At 38.0% G+C, this 24,126-nt stretch overlaps 2 protein-coding genes across 2 annotated transcripts; one reads left to right on the forward strand and one right to left on the reverse strand.

The window, feature by feature from the left end:
* Positions 1-1,853: 1,853 nt before the first annotated feature.
* On the forward strand, positions 1,854-3,296 carry LOC144657201 (uncharacterized). Its single transcript, XM_078517516.1, has 3 exons — positions 1,854-2,181; positions 2,603-2,719; positions 2,863-3,296. The coding sequence occupies exons 1-3, from the start codon at positions 2,086-2,088 to the stop codon at positions 3,118-3,120; spliced, it is 471 nt and encodes a 156-aa protein (XP_078373642.1). The 5' UTR covers positions 1,854-2,085; the 3' UTR covers positions 3,121-3,296.
* A 275-nt stretch (positions 3,297-3,571) lies between these two features.
* LOC144657125 (uncharacterized) lies at positions 3,572-24,126 on the reverse strand. Its single transcript, XM_078517432.1, has 16 exons — positions 23,946-24,126; positions 23,098-23,158; positions 22,594-22,633; positions 20,823-20,856; positions 19,185-19,236; positions 18,066-18,616; positions 11,091-11,375; positions 10,073-10,378; positions 8,976-9,108; positions 8,255-8,463; positions 7,434-7,618; positions 6,715-7,182; positions 6,135-6,346; positions 5,948-5,988; positions 5,748-5,844; positions 3,572-5,079 (listed from the first exon to the last, which is right to left on the reverse strand). The coding sequence occupies exons 2-16, from the start codon at positions 23,103-23,105 to the stop codon at positions 4,890-4,892; spliced, it is 2,811 nt and encodes a 936-aa protein (XP_078373558.1). The 5' UTR covers positions 23,106-23,158; positions 23,946-24,126; the 3' UTR covers positions 3,572-4,889.

Consider the following 24,126-nt stretch of genomic DNA (forward strand, 5'->3'; position numbering starts at 1 on the left):
TATATAATTCGGGGACCCACATAACAGCCGCTCGATAGCCTTTTCACAGGCCATTTTGACACGAAGACCACAAGAGATCACAAGATGAGGCGAGGGTAATGGGCAGAGATGTTTGTACATGTGTTTCATTATTATAATTGTGTGGACGTTCGTGCTTTTAAAATAAGCGGTATAGTACTCCAGGGCCGACCGGCACAGTTCATCGTTTCACTAAAAACAAACATTTCGGAAACGTCCCTGCAGATCAAGCTTCCTTTTGTTTGTCTATTTTACCAGAGACTTCATCTCCGAATGAAACAAGGGGGTAAAGGAAAATGTCAGCGGTAAGGTTTCCGTTTTTTCTTCTCAGTTTTCCCTATTATGAAGCAGTAGACCACGTTTTCTGGGTCAATTTGCTGCCATTTAGGCGGTTGTTAGTTCCTCTGCTTTGCTTTTTATGTATGCCGTCTCTGGTTCACTTAAGGCTAATTGTTATGTTAGGACTGGCGTCATCAAAATTCCACCACATTCATCAAACAAACATTTCACGATTAAACCCCATTGTGCCAAGAATTGTCACGAACAAGCATATTTATAGTTATCACGCGAAGGGACTCCAGGCACAGGCAGTTCAATATGTCCCTTTAATTTCTCAAAGTTCTCGGCACTTCCATTTCATGTTTCTCGTTGACAAAGCTACATTGTAGTTGGTCACCTTCATCGGCTGTTGTCATGCTTTCCAATTTTCAACGCTTCAAAGTTTTAATGATATGAATATGATAAACCGCTTTGAACTTTTAACATTTCAATGCTTCTGGTACTTTGATCACGTAGTAACTGTTTTTAAAAGATTAGAACACGTTTGAATAATAAAGCTTGAAAATTGGGTTTTCCATTTTTTCAGCCAAAGCGTTTATTCAAATTTCCGGTTTTTAGAACTGTCAAAAGAGACAGAAAGCTTTTCGTTTCATTGTTTCCTTTCAAACTTCCTAAATAAATGGTGTCATTTTGTTTGATTTTGAGGAGCAAATGATCTTTGATATTAAACTCGTTGTAGAAAGTATATTAATCAGCTCTACGGATCAAAAACACGATTACGCCTTCGCAAGTTATAAACTACAGAAAAATCCCGCAAACAAGTCAAAACAGAAACAGCGAATACATTTAATGAGCGACACTGCACACCAAAACATATCTTTAATTTTTGGTCCAAATAAAATATTTGCTTGCATATTTTTGAGCATATTGAAATCTCATATTGTTTCTTTTCTTAACTTATGTTCAGACGTTTTTACCGCACATTTCATACAATGTACAAAATCGGAGGAAAGTCAGTTTCTGCTTAAAATGTATGCCTTGCTCTGTCTCATAAAACTAATGGAACTCTTTGAATATAAGTAGTCTCTTTCGTTTATTCTTTGTGTTGTCCCTTTCTAACCGCACGTGAGACCTTTGCTTTGTGTTCTACGCGGCGATTTCTTGTTAATTTTAAGATTTCTGTTAACTTTCCTTTCGGTTGATCGCGCGAAACAGACAACTGAGAAGCCCCCTCTGAAACAGAAAAAAATTGCGTTATCTTGTAGCGCGCGTGACATCTGATATATGATAGTTCAAACAGTCTTGCATTACAGTGTTTACAAAATCTGATACAACTCATCAAATATAATGTCTCTTTCGTTTATACTTTGAATTTAATAGTCCTTTCTAACAGCCCAGAAGTATTCCGCACAGAACGCATGATGACAGTAAACGTCATCGCTTTTAAAAAAAGATTAGAAATCTTTAGAAAGCGTCATCGCTTGAAAGATTAGAAAATGTTTTTGAATTTCCAGCCAAAGCGGAAAAGAAAAAAATCTACAAACTATTCCAAGTTAATATGTAAAAAGAAGTAAAAAGTAAGCGGTCGAAACTTGACAGTCAATTGACAGACTGACAGAATGCCGCGTCGCTTTTCCTTGCAAGAAAAATCTCGCAGAATATTAATTCAAAAACGTTGCTCAACTGGGCTCTCTCTTAGTGTGCCGGAAAGTCAAAGTTTCAACGCGAGTGAATTTTGTTTCAAAGTCAAACGTCTTATTCTCGCATCGGATCTGTTAATTTTTCGAGATGAAGGCAGCAATTTTTGTTGTTTCCGTCCTGTTATGTCTGTTAGTGCCTGCTCACGGTGCATCGATTTCGAATGATGTTTACACTTCTCCCAAGGTAATGCATAAATTTATTGGATAAAAAAATATTCAAGCGGCATTTTGTTTTGCACACGTTTAAACGGATGGCGGTATCAAAGAAATGCACTGAACGAACCGGGAAGAAAATCGTAGCGAAATTTTCTGAACCACCCAGTTGAAACGACATTAATCGCCCGCGTAAGATCATCCTCGATGAACCTTTACTCCAATAAACAAAAACAGTAAAATAATGATATTTTTGAAGGGAAGCTTTTTTTGGAAAAAGAAAGATGTAAAACAAAAGAAAGAAAAGACAGTTTTTAAAGGCGCTTCCTTTCTCACTACGTACTCTCAGCGATTGTAAAACAGTTAATTTGAGAGTTTTTCTGGAGTCGGGCAGAAATTGCGTTTCTTAATTTGTTACGAATTTTATTATGTTTTTTTGTTAATCAATATAGAACACACACAAGACGCTAAAGCAGTTCAAAAAGGAAGCAGCTGGCATTCACGTTAGACTGCAAATCAAAGACAGCACACAAGACTATAGGATTGGACGCCTTGAGACAGAGTACAAGGTAATGTCTAACTAAACACTCTAAGCCTTTCCGTAATACGCCGTGCCGCGCCACAGCGAACCCAGAACCTAGTCTTTAAGACACAAAAACCACAGAAGTACTGTACAAAGCTGATTCTCGTCTTCTTTTATTGTTGGATATAGGATCTGTCTCGGAGAATCTCATCATTGCAGACAAGTCTGACCAGCCTGACAAGAAAAGTTTATGGTGCCAGAGTCTATTGTTACAACACAGCCACGTCTTGGGACATTAGATCTGACGCTCCCATAATGTACTTGGACAGGCAGCACGTTAGCTGCCCATCTAGATATTTCTTGGCAAGATTTCAACTCGTGAGGGAGGGAAACTATAACTCTGCCAGAGTTCGCTACCTTTACCGATGTTGCAAATTTATTCTGTGACGTGGCAAATCTTAAAATACATGTCAGTTACCTTCATCAAGTGTAACCAGTTTTTTTTACATACACATCGATAATGATTATTAGCATAGGTTTGATTTGTTTGGGGTCTTTTTCGTAAAGCTTGTTTATACTGCACTCAATCGGTGTGTAAAGTATAATGAAATAAAGTAAACCCAAAGTGACGTTTGCGTTTATCATTTATTTAACTGTGCATAATCTTTTGAACCTGGCAGGATATTTCATACATGACACACAGTAAAAGTGTATGTCTGACTCAGGGTGCAGTATGCGTTTGCCCGCGCCACATGACAAACAAACAAATCACATTATCAAAGTGGCAATATCAGCTACTGACTTGGAAAACGAATTATGGAACGAGAATATAAAACCAAAAACATTAAAAACTAAATGTTGCCTAGAACAAATCAAGTTTTGAACCAATGAGTTTAAGTAAGTTTAATCCGGCACTTTTATTTGAAGGCAACAGGCAACGTGCGAATCGGCTTTCATTCGCAAATTTTCCCACCAAAACGCGTTTCTTTTACGGTTAAAGTGAATGTTTGGTGCTATGATCTTGTATTTAGCTTAACTTTGCTAGAAAAAACACTTTTTCACACTGTACTTACATTTTGGTAAAGATTCTATGTAACAATGTACAATAGTTCATATTGGTGCATGCCAAGTTTTGGACTTGTTTTGCTGAACTGATCCGATTTTTTCCTTGCTCCGTTTCCTTCCGTTTTTTTTCAGGTTGCTTAATCCCGTTACTTGCTACTCGTCATATCCTTTCTTTTGGCCGAAAAGGTTTTGACTAAATCATTGCAAAACCCTGGAAAGGGGACCTTGATCAATTACAGGTGTTTGGGGTTGTTTAAGCTAGGAAGAACATTTGTATATTTTCCCTCGGCCGAGTAAACAGTGTCGAAATAGTTTTCTTCTTAAATTTTCACTGTCGTTCCAGTGGTATCTGGCCAAAACAACAAAAACAATATAAGCAAAGTTACAATCATTTACAGAAAAACTTCAACTAAAGATTGTTATGCAGTCTCCTCAAACAATAACTCTACAAAACGATTGAGACAAGAAGGTTCGTGTTGTTGCAGAAAAACTTCAACAAAAGATTGTTATGCAGTCTCCTCAAACAATAACTCTACAAAACGATTGAGACAAGAAGGTTCGTGTTGTTGGAAATGCCTCTTTACTAGGTTGTCTATAGGTTGCAGGTCGAATATTGAACTAAGAACGTGTTACCAACATTTTTGTTGTGAGAACCGGATTCTAAAAAAACATTTTTGATTTACTGATTAAAAGTATATTACCAATAATAACGAAATTCTTGACACGTTCAACTCCTGAGGACGAGAATTAAACAGTAACAAGTATTTCTCCTCAGAACTAAATCAAAGTGATTGTTATGACGGCAAATCTCTATTTTTGTCATAATGTGACAGATTAATTAGAAAATACTTTAACAATTAACCAATTTTGCATATATTATAGAGGCTAATCTAAAAGGTGCAGACCTTTTTATCATGACGGAAACGGTCAAATTATTGACAGCATATTACAAGCCCGATTTTATAAAACTCAGTGATAAAAACATAATTTCAACTACAGCTTAATGCCGGTGATGGATATTTAAGAAAGGAATCTCTCACTGCTTTTCTATCCGCCTTTGTAGGAAAAAAGAGTTAAATCAGCGCCCTCTTTCTTGAGCACATCTAGATTTACCAGATGATTATGCGAAATGCACTCTTCTCTTGAGCCAGTCATTCTTTCATTTCAGTTGTACAACTGACCGATGACGCTACATTGTAGTAGGAATGGGATTCATCCAGTTGATTAAAATCAAAATACGGAGTATCTCTCATCATCATAGCTTCCAGTAATCCCACAATTTGTTCAAATGTAGGTCTCCTCCTGGGATCTTCCTTCCAGCACTCCAGCATTAATGAATACCTAATAAAACATTAATATACATTTCAAAATGGTTTACGAAAATGGGAAAATTTCAGCTTAATATCCCACGCCGCAGCGCGACTTAGAACCAATCATAGGTTAATTTTTTAATGGCGTTACTTGGTGCCTCCTGTGAAATTAATTTTATGAGTAGAGTTGAATGCAGACGTCTATATCCCATAACTGGCTTAAAATTATTCTTCAACATAACAGTGCGAATCGAGAAGTGTGAACGCTTTAATTGATCATAGATATGTGCATATCTAAAGAAAACCATCGAATGGTAGCTCAAACTGCAGAAAATATAAACAAAATGACAGTGATAAAGCCAACTTTTTCTTCTTCCGAATAATTTGTCAACTACTTTCTCTATTCCAACTGTAATAAAACATGTGCAATAAAATGAATTCTGATGGCAGTTTAAAAAACGGTTGTTAGAGCCTTATCGGTGTTTTGGTGGTGACGCCAATATGGACACGACACATAAGTTTATGCTTTGAGTGAAACAACATTAAGAACTGAGCCACCGATGATAGTTATTCAGGCTTTATTCATGGAAAAAGTGGGAATTCTCTTATATTTTAAAGCTAAAATTGGACCTTGAAAGCTTTCAATTATTTAAGAGTAGAGTTACGTTTGTTCAAATTTTATCTTGAGGATTGACTTACAGTTCTTGTGAGCAGCTATCTGGTCTTTCTAAACGATAACCAGTGTAAAGAAGATGGCGAAGCTCTTTGTTGTTAATTCCAGGATAAGGTGTACCACCTGCAACGAAATTTGTTATAATAAATGTTTCTGCCGTCTTGTGCCTCTGTTGTTTAGTTCAAACAACAACGCTAACAACAAAACTTTAGAAAGTTGTTCTTACCCATTGTGGACATTTCCCAAAGAAGGATCCCATATGACCACCTGGAACATGACAAACTAACAGTCATACGCACAGACAAGTTTATATTCCCGTTAAACTAGCGTTTAAGTAGGCTGTACCAGACTCTCTTGTAAGTTTCTGGTAAAAATGAATAACGTAAACTATCTTATATATAAAAGGGACATACACATCACTCTGTGTTGTGTAGATACTGTCCTTAATTGCTTCCGGTGCCATCCATTTTATGGGCAGTTTTTTCTGTCTCTTCACTTCGTATATATCACCGTCGGTGTGGCGCATCAAGCCAAAATCTGCGATTTTAACATGTTTGTCTTCTCCCACAAGAACATTACGAGCTGCTAAATCGCGGTGGATAAATCCCCTTCTTGACAGATAACTCTGAAGTTAAGAAAGAAGAAATTCAAAACAACAACTTGGTAAAATTATTAATGCTTGCTGGCTCAGCAGGTCTGGTAGGATTATAAGCGCTCATGCGCCTCCGTTAAGTTGGTTGGTTAAAACTGTTAAATGATGTTATAAAGCACTGGCTGATACAATAACTATTTAGTTAAAGTTTATTCCCCAAGCATTGACTATTCAAACGACACAGCGTGCACTTTATATCCAGGACAAGCACTGGTCTGATGGGCAACTCTCTGGCCTCAAAATTTGCCGAGTTGTTTTGCCATGATTTGTTTGAAAGCAAGCAAACATAATTGGTGAAGTCACTGTCAACCAGTTATTTGTTGCGATTGCTCACCACTTACCATCCCTCGTGCTATTTGCCATGCAAAGCTCAGCATGTCTTTAGCAATCAAGTCTCCAGTATCGTCATTGACATCATCACCGGCCTCTTGTGTCACTTCTACTGGTTCTGTGCAACGCTTGTCCAACTCCACCTTTATGAAGCGTTTTGATTCCAAACTTTTGTTGTCTTCTTCGTCTACTTCCTGACCGAAATTGTCAAAGGCAATTTTTTTAATCTCCAATATGTCTTCGTGGCTCCTATTTTGAAATTGTCCAATGCGATTATTTACTTCTCTATCTTTGATCTCATTAGTTCCATTCTTCATTTCTTCATTTACTTCATTACTGTGCCGCGGTTCTTTGTCTTGCTGACTTTCAGGTAAAATGTTTAAAGTGATCCCAGCAGTGTTCTGTCGGTTTTTGGTTTTAGCTGTATCGGGTGTCAAAAGTTCCATCTTTTGAACTTGGGGAAACTTCCCAATGTCAACCTTTCGAACAAAGAAATCATTTTTAAAAGACTTAATATTAGTGTTTCTATTGACGACGTAGATCTAGATCGTAGATCGTATGCTTAGTTTCACCAATTGCTTTTAACTACAGTTTAGACGCTCGGGGGCGCCGGTCTCCGCGCTCGGAGTGACTCCACCGCCATGGATGTCAGAGACGGCACAGCGGCCCTGAGGGCCCATTAAATGTTAAACGAGCACAGAGTTTATCTCCAAAGACATGTAAGCCTTACTTGTTTTCTCTTTTCTCTGAGCCAGTGTAGTAGATCCCCGCATGGTGCATACTCTAACAACAAAAGGAAGGGTTCTGACCTGGTCCAGAAGCCAATCATGCTAAGCACATTGGTGTGGAAGCCGATTTGCTTCATGAGATCAATTTCCTCCACAAACTGCTCTTTGTCTTGTTCATTTGCCAATGCTATCATAGGAATTATTAAATTGTTGTTAATTTTTACATCAAAAAACATCAGTTGTAAGCCAATGAGAACGCCCTTGAACCTTCATCGAGAACCTAATCAAATTAAAAACGATATGAAATGAAATAAATTGCGGTTCGTTTTTCAAGAAAGCAGCCGAGGGTGCTGATGGTCCCGCGCTGATGTGATTAGAAAATAGTAATAGAGCCTTCTTTCGACCATTTCTCTAATTTGCATGCATTCAGCAGTGTAATTAAGGAATGATTTGCACCGGAGTTTCTTCTTCTTTTATTTATATGGTTGTGCAAGTGACTGAAAGAAAATACATTTAATTCAATATTGCTTCGATCCTATTGGTCTTGATGTGTCCTTGACATGCACATCTATGCGAGTTTTATCGTTTTTTTTCTTCACATTTGAGAAATAGGTTTCACGGTTCAAGTTTATTAGTCAATCGTTTCGTTTTCATTACCATGAAATGTTCCTAAGTGTATAACAGAAGGAGGTAATGCCAAAACAAATGATTGTCGTGATACAAATTAAAGGCAGCGTTTTTTTTAACGCAAGTACGTGTATCTGCTCTGCAAACATAGATAGGTCTAGATAAATTGCCAAACTAGAAAAGAGAACAATCTTACCGCTGAGAACTTTCACAGCAATGGTTCTTCCTTCTTTAAACTGCACACGTTTCCCTCTGATATTGCTGTGAAATACTTCCACCCCTGGTGATTCTCTCAGCACTGCTTTATGTACTTTGCCAAACGCCCCTCGGCCCAGTTCTTCCAACAAAGTAACTTGCTCTGGCCAAACCTCCAAGTGATGAAGAGGGGTAATGTCAGACTTGGACCTAAAATCAAGCATTTATAAGTTGGTGTTTACATTTGGATAGTACGTCAAAAAAAAAAAACAGTTAACAAATTAACTCTAAAATTCAAGAAAAGCAATAAATCAGTCAACAGATAGTAACGATTTTTAATAAAATGGTTTTGATAATCCATTAGTACGGTCATTACAATAGTAATAATCATGCAAGCTCATCTTTTTACTGGCCGCAAGTTTACTGATATGAACGGCTGCAGCAAAAAGTGAAAGATCTGTGCAAGGATGCCTAAACAACCTTTGTCAGGATATATTGAGTATGCATTTCTTTTCTTAGACCATTGCCACTATCATATAGCCAGGGGTATGGTCAGCCTTCTAATCGGATGCAAGAAAGCCTATAATTAGGCAAACGAGCTACAACAAAAGGAATCAGTATTGAGTAAAAATGGTCGTGCAATTGGTTCATCTTTTTTCCTCGTGTTTCTTTCTGTCATAAATTTCAGTGTGTCTTGTCTGAAGTTTAAACATTTGACTGACCACTTTCTCTTTATGGTACTTCGCCTTCGGTTCTTCTTCAACCTTCTTCTATAGCAGAAAGTCGCCACGATCATCACAAGGAAAGCAGAGATACTTCCTAAGATAATACCAATTGTTTTTCCAGTTGTAGATTCTGCAATTAATAACAAATATAGTAATGACGTTGATTAGAATTAGCGGGAGTAACTTATGTTTGTTTATTTACGTTACCAGGCACACAGGATCCGTCTTGACGACCTCTAAATTGTTTTTGGAGCGTCTGGTTTTACGTCGTGATATAAAAAATGTTCACAAGATGGAGAGTGGGTAGCCTGCCTTTGTGTGTCTTAGACTATGGACTAAGAGAAAAACTTGGCCGTGGCGGATTATCCGTCTGTTAGTATAAGGACCGGCATCAGACGAATTATGCGTCTGCATGGTTATGCACTTTAAAACGTGCACAAGACGAGTAACGCGTGAAGACCGACTATCTGCTTTCGTGCGTTTTAAAGGACGAACTAAAGACTTAAGTCTTTGTGCGTCCAATAGGTCCAATACCTTAAGCGTACTATTGTTAGCGGCTTCTAATTTTAGCGATTTTAGCGAGTTAGGCAAAAATCGCTAACTTAAGTACTCGCTAAAATTGTCTCAATCAAATTAAATACTCGTTAAGTTTAAGTACCCCCCTCCCACTCCAAAGGGAAAAATTCTGCCGGTAACTTTTTTCTTTCTGGCAATAGATTATATATGTAATGCAAAATTTCGTTCAATTTCAAGTGAGTTTGTTCTTTTACTGAACATTTATTTCCATCTTAGCTTTATGTTCATTAAAAACTGGTTTACAAGATATCACTTTTTAAATTTTTCGGAAAATTGCTAAATTAAATTGTCGCTAAATCTTACCCCGAAAAAACGCTAAAATTAGTAGCCGCTAAAAGTAGTAACCTTAAAGTAGCTCGTCCCGGTTAACATAACATGTATAAGAGGTAGTAAGACAGCAGACGCATAACTCCTTTGGGCTGGTCATACGATAATTTTGGAGTGTGTATGCTGGTTTTAATTATTAACTTGGGAATTGCCAAGGAAAAGCTACTCTAAGTAAAAAGTTATTAGTATACCTTGAAGTGATTCTGTTTTTATCTGCCAAGTAGCTGACAAGTTGCTTTGCCCCATCACGTTCCAAGCAGACACTGCAAATTCATACTGTGTGTCACACTGAAGTGACCATTGATGGGTCATCTTTGAGACTGTTGTTATGTCAATTTTACTCCAGGAATCCTCATTGGATCCTCCAGCTTGAATCTGTCTGTAGTGAATAGTGTATTTGATCAGCGGACAATGAGCATCTTCATTGACACTCCATGTAAGATTGACCCAGCAGTTAGACTTCTCCAAGTTCGTTATCACAGGTGGTGAGGGTTTGGCTAAAAAAAAAAAGAATACATAAACAAAAACAAAGCAAGAGTATACAAGTGACATGAAAAGGAATTAAAATAAGGGGCTTGTGTCAAGATAAATGCAGTCTTTTTTGTGATGTCACAAAAACCAGAAGACAATAATTGCTTAATCTTGTAGAGTAGAAAGGTTGATTTTATGATGCCAAAATGTGAGGAGGCTTAAAGTCAAGCAACTGTTACAAAGAATGATCAGTAAAGCCACTTACAGTAAATATAGACAAGGCAAAAGCAAAGCATCGAAAGGGAAGTAAGGAAAGGACTTCAGTGATTTTAATTGGTACCAAGGAAAAGGTAATAAAGGTCTGTAGACCAACTGAGGGGGAAGGGGTGAAAAACGTAAAAAGATACTAAGGAAAAGATCCTGCCCACGTCATGGGCTAGGACTAGCTTTTCTGGTGGCCTATGCCTATTTAAAAATTACTCTCTCGATGAAGCCACAGCAAGACAACCAACAATTTTTTAGGCATAAAAGACCTAGGATTTTATTTCAGCTCTGCGAAAGCCTTTTCAGTAATGTACATTCTTTCCGTTTTTTAAGCTTTACAGTATTCCCTTTGCGTATTTTCCGCGGTTCTAAACGATAACTTTGAGGGTTCATTAAGTTTCAAGGCCAGTTTTTAAGTGCCAAAATTGACCAAAAAAGGACAACTTTATAGGCGCCTAATTAGCTGACAATTACCTCCACCTGTGGTGACTTTCCACAGCTTACTGTCATTCAGAGACGTCTCCCCGTTCGTATTCCACGCTGTAACTCCGATTTCGTACTCCTTGGCGCAGATGAGCTGAAGAACGTACTGGGTTGTGTTCTTCATCACCATTATTGACGTCCATTCTGTAGAGAGCACTTCTTTGTAATAAATACTGTGTGCATGGACCGGGCACTGTCCTGTTATGGGTGGCGTCCACTTTACCAATACAGCAGAACCGTTCACTTGGTTAGCGGATTTGTTGAGAACTGGGAAACCTGTTAGGTGATAGCCATTACATTTAACAATTATTCGCCGAAGGCGAAGTGATTATTGTTGAATAATCCCCTCGACGAAGTTTTAGTATAATTTTCAGAGGTGAATATCAAAAACTGCAAAATAACAATAGAAAACACGAAAATAACAAACAGAAGTGCTCGCTTGCATACGTGTAAACCAGTTTAATTCATCAATTGAAATCATAATTTACACTCAAGTTTTAGCAATAAACCGGAACAAAACAAACACTACGAAAAAGATAGATGTCTGGTACCTTTGTTTAATTGTTGGTGACTTCTGAGCAATTGTGTGAATCCTGACGAAATTACTAGCTCCAGTGAGAAGAGAACTAAATAATGTTTTGACAGTCGTTCTGACTGAGTACATGGCCGTGTGCGATCTCCAAAACCACCATTAGTCCGGGAGCTAGGAGCACAGAAATGATGATTTGCACTTCAAGAGTAATGAAAAGGTTTGACAACGGATTTCAATAGATTAAAACCTCCTCTTTCACGCTAGGTACTAGTTTGTGGTTTCAAATTGTGGTATACGTTTTGAGTTATAGCTATGTTTTTGTCAGTCGGTACAGGTAAAAAAAAGGTCTCACATGAGAACGAGGCTGAAATTTCCACTCAATTTATTCATAGAAACTTATTCAACTAGAAAATAAATGTTATCCAGACAACTGATAAAACTCTATGAAAGTCGATTTATGGAAAGCACCACTGCTTGCAAAGAAATCACATGATATTTGTCCTCGTTTTGTGTGACGAGTCACAGCATCGTCATTCGTTGTTACATAGGAACAGAAACTTTTCGCTCACGTTCAGCTGTAAACCATTTGCTCTTTCAATTTGCTCTTTCCGCACTTAAGAAAGGCAATATTTTTAGAATTCATCACTTGCTGAAATAAAAAACCTTGACCAAAGGCGTTAAAGTAGCGCATTTCGTCTAAAGCCTCGCTTTCATGTTAATGGAAAAAGAAGAAATAATATTGAACTTGGTAAAGAAAGAAGCAATGTTTAATGAAATTTGCCCACAAGAACATATTCAAAATACATGTAGGTGCTGTCAATTGTAGCGTAGAAAATAAATATGACGTTAAACTATGTCAGTTCTGACAAGACCTACCATACCCAATTTAAAGAAGATTTCGAAAGTTTCCACCTTAGTTTTTGTTTAAACTTGTCTCGTATTTAAAAGCTATAAACGGTCGTGATGACGCCTAGAATATCATAAATACCAGATCACAAATAGTTGTTTATTGAAACAGTCATTCTGTTTCTGTTTCGACACTCGTGGTCCCCCGTACAGTGCAGCATTTTGTATTACTTTTTCCATCCATGCCCAACAGGTCAGCTAAGGTCTTTAGTAGCTGTAGGTTATATATTCAAACGTAACTCTGAATGACTTTAGTTGTAATGTTTACTTTTTTTCACAGTAAATGACATAGCACAGCCCATTTGCAGTACGTACAAACAGCTCTCTTTCGAAATGAATTACATTCTATGGATCAAAGCTTTGGTTTGTTTGCTGTTCTCTCGTCTACCTAGAGGAGGAAGGTAAAACAAATCTTTCCAATATGACCAGAAAAACCTTGGCGTATGGCTTACTTTAAGTCCCCAATCGTCCGAAGTAATAACATTTGGTACGCATGCCTCAAAGCACTTCAATAGTGTTACCTCTCACTTAAAGAAGTAAAATAATGCGGGGAGAACATTGTCTTTGATCGTTATTTAACAATTATCCTGCGAAATCACGCGGAATATCGCCTGATACTTAGCCGACGAGGCCGTAGGCCGAGTTGGCTAAAATCAGACGATATTCCGCAAGATTGAGCAGGATAATTGTTTTATTATTCAACAAATTGTCAACGAAACACATTTTGCACATAGAAAAACTGTAACTATGCAGCGCTTTACAAGATTTCGGACCAATCTTCGCAACCTACGAATATCGCAGGATATCTGTTATGTACGGATGACAGATATCGTTAACATTTTGACCATATATGGGCAACGCGCGCATCTGTTGAATAATAATGGCCAATATCCGTCCGGATAAGATGCAGAATAGAGGAAAATACATTGAAATACATATTATAATGGCCCACATACATCACTTCCTTGAGTTAAATACAGGGAAATACCTGCGAGTAAGAGCCTAATTTTTCCCAGGTTAGTCGAAACGGGTTCTTGTATAAATGGTAGTAACACAAATTATTTTAGACTATTCAGGTTCTTAATAAGTTCTTATTTTCTAAAGAAAATTTACTTAAAAACTTATAGAACGTTTAGTGATATTCGGCGTATTCCTTGTGTACAATTTGCATACCACATAAGTGCTTATGTAAAAAGCACTAGCCATTTAGAATATGACATTATATATACGCACAGTTGTGCTTTGTAAAAACTTCCCGAAAAACATTTTTAATCAGTTTAAGAAAATAACAACTTGTTTCCAAATTTGAGGCCAAATAGGTTCTTAAACAATTGGGGCCTAATTTCCAAATTTTAGTCTAACAGGTTTTAACTGTACTGTTAGGTTTTTACCCGCGGGTTTTTACTGTATATATATATTTTAAAACCGAAAAACAGGACTAATCTCGTGTCCTCCCAATCCGATTCTTAAAATATACCAAAAACAAGAACCTTGTCATTGCTACTGAGTGTAAAATAAAAAATTTGCAGTTTCTCGGAAAAAGAGAAAGCCCAATATTAATTAAACTATTAGATTCAAACAACGAGAAAGCCAGCAGAAAGGTTCTATCACACGCCAAACATGATGCCAAAGATGATGCAAAAGATGATGCGAGAGCTTTCATTCAATCGCCAGATATGAGTGATGTACTGGTACTCATTATGCAAGGAAATTGGCTGCCAAGAGCTGTGGCTCCGGACGGTGTTTAAAGTTCAAACAAAATACACTCAAGTACACAAAATTGTTTCATCAATGTTTGGTAAACAGTTGTGAAAAGCTTTTCATGCTTTCTCACTCCTGGGATGCGATTCTACAAACTTCGATGTTCATAATGGAAAGCAAAATACATGGAAACTCATACGTATTAACACAGGCTTATCAAGAGATCTTAGGATGGTTGGATAAAGCAGCAGGGTAGACTCGAGAACGGACTTTGCTGGAGGGGAGCTTCTGTCTGAATCTCTTCCCAAGCAAAGCTGACTAACTTGTACTATGGATGAGTCATGTTGTGTCAAAAGAAACAGAAAAGCAAGTCTCTTCAACAAACGTCATTCAATCTTTCCACTTAGGTTCTTGATTTAGAAAGACACATTAAAATTATTTTTCTTTAGTCAGGTAGCCCTTATTTTGTTTTACAAGACAAGAGTGTGTTTTAGGCAACCAATGAAGGGCCGAAAGCCACAACTGACAGTCACTTTCTGCAACTGAATACTTACTCTGAAATATCTGGTCAACTTTTGCACATCAAATCATTCACGGGGGAAAATTGCTATAATGAACATTTTTGTATCATAAAGTAGACCTTCTCAAAGTTTCGGAAAAATTTCAAGGCTACGTCGCTTATACATCTTTCAGTTTTAAACGTACGAAGGCTAAGGAAATAAAGCAGGCAAGTTTCGTAATGAACGTAACAGTCTTGAATATAATTTTTTTGTTGTTTCTTGAAAGCTATCTTCAAGGAAATGTATATGTTTGTGTATGGAAGTTTACAAGCAGCTGCATCGCAAATTTGTTGCCAAGACCGTGCAATCTCGGGCACCACTGTTGAGACACTTGGCCAAATGTCGACTTAATAGTGTACAACAGTTCTTTTTTATACCCTCCACCACCCTCCCTCATTTGGTCATTGCTTCATGTTGGTTAATGTTGTCTTGTCGTGAAAACAACACGAAATAAATAACAAACCTTTAAAAACGACTTATGCAGTTCAAACTCGCTCTTGAGTAGAGACATTTGAAAGAACAAAATGTGACTTCTTGTTACTTGGAATTTGTAACATTCTTGATGTCATCAACGAATGAAACGGAGAACAAGTTATAATAAAATCTTAAAATATTTTTAAGCACCAATTGCGATCTCTAACTTTATTTTCTACTGAAGCCGATCGATAACACCTGTTTTGGGTCTTTTCTGTTAGGGAAAATTTTTATCAAATATTGTTTTTCCTAACCAAGTTTATTGTCACTGTTCGTTTTCCTTTTAACACCAAAGCGAGGCTTTAGTTAAAAGGCACCACTTTAACTGCTTTTACCAAATTTTTAACGTCAGAAAGTGATGAATTTTAAAAATATTGCCTTTCTTTAGTGCGGAAAGAGCAAATTGAAAGAGCAAATGGTTTGCAGCTGAACGTGAGCGAAAAGTTTCTGTTCCTATGTAACAGAGAATGAGAATGCTGTGACATGTCACACAAAACGAGGACAAATATCATGTGATTTCTTTGCAAGCCGTGGTGCTTTCCATAAAATCGACCTTCATAGAGTCCTATCAGTTATCTGGATAACATTTATTTTTTTTTTATTGATTAAGTTTCTATGAATAAATTGAGTGGAAATTTCAGCCTCGTTGTCATGTGAGATCGTTTTTTGACCTGTACCAACTGGCAAAAACATAGCTATAATCCAAAACGTATACCACAATTTGAAACCACAAACTACCTAGCGTGAAAGAGGAGGTTTTAATCTATTGAAATCCGTTGTCAAACCTTTTCAGTACTCTTGAAGTGCAAATCATCATTCCTGTGCTTCTAGCTCCCGGACTACATGTTTACGATCAATTCTAATGCCTTGAAAACCATCTCTTGAAAATATTTTCGGCCCAAAAGCCTTGGTAGTAAATTGGCAAAATTCCCAATGTTTCAAATGCCGCCATGTTCACTGGCCTGGAAGGCAAACGTGGCATGGCTTAGTAGCCAAACCTTCGGATGCAATATTCACCGCCTAGCGCGGTGAATATTGCGACATAGTCCGAGCTTCTCGACCAATCAAAATTGAATTCACCTCTGGAAATTATACTAATGAACAATATTAAGTTAAATGATAAAAATGTGCATAGTTTGTATTCGACGATTTCAATTATTGGCTACCCTTCGCCTGTGTCTCCCTACGGAACGCCCAGGGATCTCACAGCCCCCATCTCCGTGGAGGTGCCTCATCGCGGTGTAAGGATGAACTTTGGTCGAGAGATTCTGAGGCTAATAGGCAAACGCGAAGCTCCCCGGGCTAACCACCGTCGAGTGGATAAAGATGGTTACAGAAACTAACAATACAACTAGACCAGCCCCGGACGGTCCCCCAGGACTGGAAGGGAAAGTAACTCTTACCCATCAAACACCAACATCGGGTGTCAAACTACGATGCCCTCAAGACCGAAGCTATCGTCCACCAAGTACAGTACCCGAATCGGAACGTGGAATATACGAACTATGTATCAAACGGGCAAAGTTCACCAAGTCGTCAAGGAAATGTAGAGGTTTAGGCTTGCTATCGCTAAGGAGTAAGCGAAACAAGATAGACAGGGGCCGGAGAGCTCCATTTGACAACTGGAGAGACGGTTCTTTACTCTGGTCTGGCAGGTGATGATGTACAACACGAGAAGGGGGTCGCATTGTCCTTTCAAAAGAGACTGGAAGGAGTTTGAAGGAGTGGGAGCCAATCTCGGAGCGGAATATCTCCGCTAGGTTGGAGTCTAATTGTCATAACACCACAATCATCCAAATCTTTGCACCAACGAACGACGCTGAAGAAAAAGTAAAGAAGGACTTTTACCACCAGCTTCAATCTCCCTACAACAAAAGGAGGGGGAGAGATATCACCTTGGTCATTAGGGCTTTAGGGCTTGGACAAAAGGAACTCAGAAGTTGAAAGACTTAAACTTTGCAGACGATGACGATGACAAGATCGCCCACATATGACAAAAGTTCGCGGCACCGCTAAAGCAGGCTCACGCGAAGCTCAAAAACCAAGCAAACACTGGTAACATCAGTTTTCTAGGAGATATACCGGGACGGGTAACGGCCTTCACATAATTCGGTAGCCTTATCACAATCACAGGTTGCACTGAGGAAGATGTTGAGACCAGATGCAGGAAGCCACAGGTTGCATTCTCTATTTTAAGACCCATATGGAGATCAAAGTGTACCTCACCGTGGACAAAGATTGGGATCTTCAATTCCAACATGAAGACCGTCCTCCTATAGGGATCTGAGACTTGGAGATTGACCAAGAAGATCATTACCCAACTCCACACCTTTACCATCCGCAGACTCCGGTACATCTTGGGAGTGTGATGGGCAAGGAAGATCTTAAACGAGGAGTTGTGTCAGCGTACCAGGCAGGAGAAACCGAAGTTACCATCCGGAGAAGAAACTGGAGATGGATGTTTTTGCGGGAGGGGGGATATTACACAAAATAGAATCGCAGGTGAACGTTTATTCTTTTTCCTGACAGGTGTAGATTTTACATTCTGTTAAGAGCCAACCACATCTAGCCGTTCGTATCTTTAGGACTTTCATACCAAAGATGCCATCTCTGTAGAATTTATCGTGGCTGTTGTTTTGTCTTTTTTGTCCAATAGACCCTTCCGTATTTGCTTGTTTAACGATCTTTTACTCCATGTTGGGGTATGTAAATGTAATTTTCAATTACAGTATGATAAGTGTTTCTAAATACTAAAAGGAGTACTTAAACGTAAACAGAGAACCATGCACGTACCTCTTAGTAAATGAACAGTATCATCTGATGCAGTGCTCAGTACATAAAGGTCCATTACTGAACCATACAGTTGGTACTTCGTGTCAGCCCGGAACTCAGGCATGTTACCAATAGTACAGGTAGGTTCTTTTTTAAAATAATCTATTCCTTGCCATAATGATGCATGTTCCTGCTTCTTGCCGTCTATGTACAAGCTTAAGCCATCCGTCTCTTTATTAAAAGTGATAGCAAAGTGTGTCCACGTGTTAAATTTGATTTCCACGTCGCTCTTCAATAGTTCTCTGTGGTCGCCGCCGAGGACTACTGTCAAACGGATTGCACGTTCCACTACGGATAGATAGAAACCTTCTCTTGAACCTCTCATGTCCGCATAAAATGTTGGGGACTTGTCTTTTGTGGTATTCTTAATATACATCCACAAGGAATATGTAAAACTTTCGCCGGTTGTGAGGTTCAAGCAAGGAGCTGTCACGTAGGATATTGATTTATTAAAACTAAGTGACTTGCTCTCAGAACATCGGCCAATGCTAAATTTCGATGCATTGTTGTAACTGAAAATTAATAAAAACAACAGTTTATTTTTTGTCCTAGAAAATATGCTTATTAAAATGCTAGTCAGTGTTCCTTTTTCTGTCATCTCCTCTAAAGCTGGATGCTTTTGAGTGTCCAGATATAGGAGGGGCTTGGAGCAGAGATAAAAGGCGGCGAAGGTATGGTAATGACTCTGATTTAACTATCGAAAAGTATTCCGTCTATGATATAAGACTGTAATTGTTAATTTAATTAATTAAAGTTCACTTTCACACATAACACTACTCTATTTTATATCGTTACAGCAAGGAAGAGAAGAGAAAGAAGAAGAAAGTGTACGCTAAGAAATGACAATTTAAGAGTCATATTACAATATTATTGTACCCGTCAGAGTAAACCGTCCATATGGAGTAGATATACTGACCTGTTGTCAAACCAGTCAAGTTTGATTCTGTTGCTTACAACGTAAAAAGCTCTGAACGCTACTTAAAAGAATAGAGAGAGTGTCTCGGGAACGTCAGGTAGTCAGTTTTATTTCTTAAAAGACACATTTCTTAAAATGAAATTCTTAGCAGCCATTTAACTGACCCAATGTCGACATCACTGCCATCTAAACGCCAGTACTGAGAATCTTCCAAACCTGAAAAATCAAGAACAACCCCAAGTCTCCTTAAACTCGTTTGGTTTGTGCTGCTTCGGTTTTTGATTACCGTATTTATTCGATTAAGCGCCCAACCTCGAATAAGCGCCCACCTCGAATAAGCGCCCACCCTGAAGGTAGGAAAAGTTAATAAGCGCCCAGCCTCGAATAAGCGCCCATCCCCAACTCACAAAAAAGGTGAAGTGCAGAAGAGGGGTTAAAATTGACTAAGCACTACTAAGACTTTCCCGAAGACAGACGTTTTGTTAGAATTTACAGAAACTTACAATGAACAGTTAAAAGTCTGCTTTGGTACATCTTCACGTTTTGTTATTATTTATTGTTTCGTTACAAAATAAACTTACTACTTGCTGAAAATGGTGAAAATTTAATAAGCGCCCAGCCTCGAATAAGCGCCCACTCTCAAGGTCCAGAAATGTAATAAGCGCCCAGGGCGCTTAATCGAATAAATACGGTACTTAACTAGTTTACAATGTAAAAGCCCTGCTGTCAATATAAAATTTTCCTCGATGGTTGAAAAACACTTTTTATTTTCTTGGAAGAATTTAATAAAATTTCGAGATAAGACAAAACTTATGTAAGAAACACTAATTATTGGAACATTAAGGCCATTCCTCTGGAAAAGAACTTGCACTGAGGTTTTTGCCAAACCTTGCCTATTGGTTGTTCATCTTAAAGTAAGTTTAATTTTGAAATAAAAGGGGTCTCTTTACTCGCATGAGCAGCACAATTCATTTCTTAATGCAGTAGGTGGTTTAGACTGTTACAGCTTGATGATCGTAAACAAGCCACAAAGTTACTTTTAGCAGACGGAAAATAATTAGATATATCAGTTATTATACCATGCAATAGAAAATACAGCCAATCAGAATACAGGAAAGCCGTTGTACATTCGACGGTATTCAACCCAACCTTCCCATCGTGCGCTGCGATTGGCATGGTATAAAATAGTTACCAGTGCCGTAGCAAGGAGAGGGGCCGGGGGGGGGGGGCGTGCCCCCCCCCCAGTTTTTTTCCCAAAAAGAAAAAAACAGACCTGTATAAAATGTTGAAAATAAAATTTTATCTCCCGAGAGGTTTGAAACAATAACATTTGTACTTCTTTTCATTTTCAATGTACGTAGGAAGATGCACAACAATATTAAACAGCCAAAAACTAGAACAAACCAGAAATCGTGACAACAATGTGTAAAAAATGTCTCAAAATGTCACAAAAATGTCAAAATGTCTCAAAAATGTCTCAAATTTGCGATATGCGTAAATCACAAATAGCTCTTGGAGAACGCTGAAAATAGCATTTCCAAGCCCCTAGATTTCAAAATTTTCGGGGGGAGCATGCCCCCAAACCTCCCTAGCGGCACTTTCTCGTGGTATACTATGGAATATCGCACTTGTCACTTGTATTTTCTCGGTATAGACACTCGCCTAAAGGCTCGTGTGTATACCGAGAAAATACAAGTGACTCGTGGGATATTCCATAGCATACCACTTGAAAGCGTTGCATAACTAGTATTTATACGAATTGCAATTCCCCCTGAAATGAACTTCAAAATATAACAACTTACCCGATTCTAAATCAGCAAAAACGTTTGAGCAGCTCTGTCAAATGAAATAACACTATATTTGAATTACAATGTCTAACGTTTCAATAGCTCAATTTCGATATATTAAAATTCAGCCTAAAACAATAGACCTCAGGACGAGGCTCCGGGACCCAACTATAGAGTTTGTGGGGTTTATACCCCGGAGCCTCGTAGTGATGTCTATTGTTTTCGGTTGAATTTTAAAATATCGAAATTGGGCTATTGTTTTATTCACTTTAAGTTTCGTTTAACTGGACAAATGAATAATACCAAATAATAAACAAAACCAAAGTAGAAAGTGCAAAGAACTATTATCTATATTTTGTCGGCTATTTAAACTCATTTGAATATTTATTTTTGGTCGGGAATACGGCAGTTATCATTTCGATGCACGTTTGTCAGGAACAATGGGATTCTATAGAGATACCTTACTCTTCTATTGATTTTATGTTCATGACATCCGTACAGTGTGTTTCAAGTTCACCAGGAAGGAAGCAAAATCCAGTCTACATGTATTTGGTCCCACCTTTGTCAAGAACTCTGTTCTGTTCTTAAAGGTGCAGTTAATACCCGCAAGTAAGAACGTAATTTTTAGCGGAGCTCTCAAGGCGCCGAAGGCGCCTTGTGCGGAGCCCCATAGGCAGGCAAATGGTATGAAAGAAGGAACACTATCGAAATGAGTTTTCATGGTCAACATGGATAGCGGCATGGTTCGCGGGCGCGTACGTCGTACGTACGGAGTTGCGCAAGATGGCCGCCATAGTTTGATGGTAGAAATAGTGAAGCAAGAAGGCCGTATAAAGGCGGCCGTATAAAGGCGGCCTTTAAAATTTAAAGAGGTTTGAAAAGAAAAACAAGAAGCAATGAAACAAAATGTGGCTGAAAATTACGTGTAGAAAGTAATCGACCGCCAAAAAAGTGGACATTGAGAGCCATAATTGATCGATGACTTTCGTGTCTATCTGTAAAGCCAGCATCGTACATGAAGGAGCATTAGAAAGCTAAATCTGGTTGATAGAATAAACAAACCATTTTATTGCTACGGGGTAAAAAAAAAAAAAAAAAAGGAAAAAGGAAAAAAAAAAATTGACCCTATGGGATTTGAACTCACGACCTCCGGATCCGCAGACTGGCAACTTACCGATTGAGCTAATCCGACAGACCCTGAAGTATACCTTGAATATACCCTATATCAATGTAATAGATATTGTGGAGTCTACTAAACTGCTGCGAAACTATAACAGGATCGCGAAACTATTTTCTATTGCTAGAAAGCAGATAATTTACTGTACTCTAAAGTAATTTTTCGTGCCATGAGTAATGATGTTGCCCCGCTTTAAGATTATTATTTCTGTCGTACTGCTGACATTCGGTTGTTTAACCGTGAGCTATTTAAATTTATCTTGAACCTATAAACCGCCATAAACATTAGTACTTTGGCCGCTTATTCACTAGAATGAAAACATTGTAAGCTCCAGTGAAAATTAAATAAATGGGGAGCTCCGCTTTTAGGCTTGCCTACATCTATATATTAACAACCTGTTAGTCTGAGGACGTTCACAATGCAGCTGGCTAATGGTTCGACATCCCGTTCGCTTTGCAGGAAGTCATTCCAGCTCATCCTGTTTACTTTTTGTTCATTCAACGTCATCCATACTGTTTTTTTGGCACAACTCTTTTTTATGTAAGGCAATATCCTGTTTTACTGTGAGCAGTCGCATGAAGGGGTTTATTAATTATTCACTATACTCACCACAAGTATGATCCACTTTAACATGTTTATACTGTTCCACCTGCAAGTAAAAAGCGATATCAATTTACCCTTTGTCTTGTTTTAAAGTCTTCGCGTGATTAAAATGTTTGCAACAAATTGTAAAAAAGCCTCTTCCATACTCATAAAATGGATTTTGCAAATTCTTTTCCTTGATTATTTTTATGTTTCGATTGCCGCATAGCAAAAGTTCAGTTTCAGTATTAATACAGTGTCCAAAATCTCACCTATACTTGGCCATAGATAAATTTCACGGTAAAAATATGATAGAATTATAGAAAACAAGCTTTTTGTCAAAAATTAAGAACTGCCAAGTTATTTGAATAGGAAGTCAACATTGGACTGATTTTGGTCTTTGCATGCGTAAAAGGCCTTTGGCTTTTTTCTTAACGTAAGCCTAGTTTATACCCCCAACTAGTACAACCGATATCGTCCTTATTATGATAAAACCATCATGTTCTGCAAATATCCTTCAAAGAAGATTACCTTAACATTGTCTTTTCTAGCGTTACGGTCTGATAGCACACGTTGTTCAAACTGTGTGAGCCTGTCATACAGAAAAAGTAGTTTGCAAATGTTACGGTCGAAGAGTGAGAAGGCGCTTGTGATTTTTGCCAGTTAACTGGGTTGTACTGTGTTCGTGACGGTTCTTGGTATAGCATGTTAAAATGTTTGTTTAGAGTAGGATTCAGATGACGCCAGTCATATCGTATCGAAGGACCGTAAATGAACAAGTAAACTATCTTGCAATGAAAATTCTGAACTGGGCAAACCGCAGCACAATTCTTGAAGTTGAATTTTAAAGTTTGAGGGAACAGAAAGCAATCGTCCCATCCCTTATTGTTACTTATTTTCGCGGGCACTTAATTTCGCGAAAATGGAAGAGGAATATTTCGCGAGTCTTAATTTTCGCGATTTGGCCAAAAATACGTAATTAGCATAAAAAATACAATAGAAATCGGTTGGAATTAATTTTCGCGGGTCTTTAATTTCGCGATTTTTTGAAAATCGCGAAAATCGCGAAAATTAAGTCCCGCGAAAATAAGTAACAATAAGGTAAGCATTTATGAACATGCAGCCAGCATGGCCGCTTCTTTGCAAATCGTTGTCGGGTATTATTTTACAACGGTTTTAAAATACTATGAATGACATTTCCTCTTCTCTGAGGACTCTGAACACCTTTAGCGTAAAATTGATAATACAATTTATCCTTAACAGAGCGCTTTTTCATAATGTTTAAAACTTTTTTCACGCCACTGCCTTAGAAGGAAATGAAAAAGTTTAATTTACAGTTACTGAGTATAACTTTATCGAGTAAATGTTTATTTGCTTACCTTAACACATTCAGTAAAATTGTTCTTCTTAATAATATTCTCAGATTCTAAAGGAAAAAAATGAACGAAGAATTCCAGGCACGAACAGCAATTGTTTCGGCATAGTTAGCTCATTGATCCGTTATTGAGAATGATAAACGCACTCCGGGACGCTACCCCTGGAACAAGTAGACTGTCGTGG

The sequence above is a fragment of the Oculina patagonica genome, chromosome 6, assembly GCF_052425735.1.
Source record: "Oculina patagonica isolate OP01 chromosome 6, crgOcupat, whole genome shotgun sequence".
NCBI classification, from domain to species: Eukaryota; Metazoa; Cnidaria; class Anthozoa; order Scleractinia; family Oculinidae; genus Oculina; species Oculina patagonica.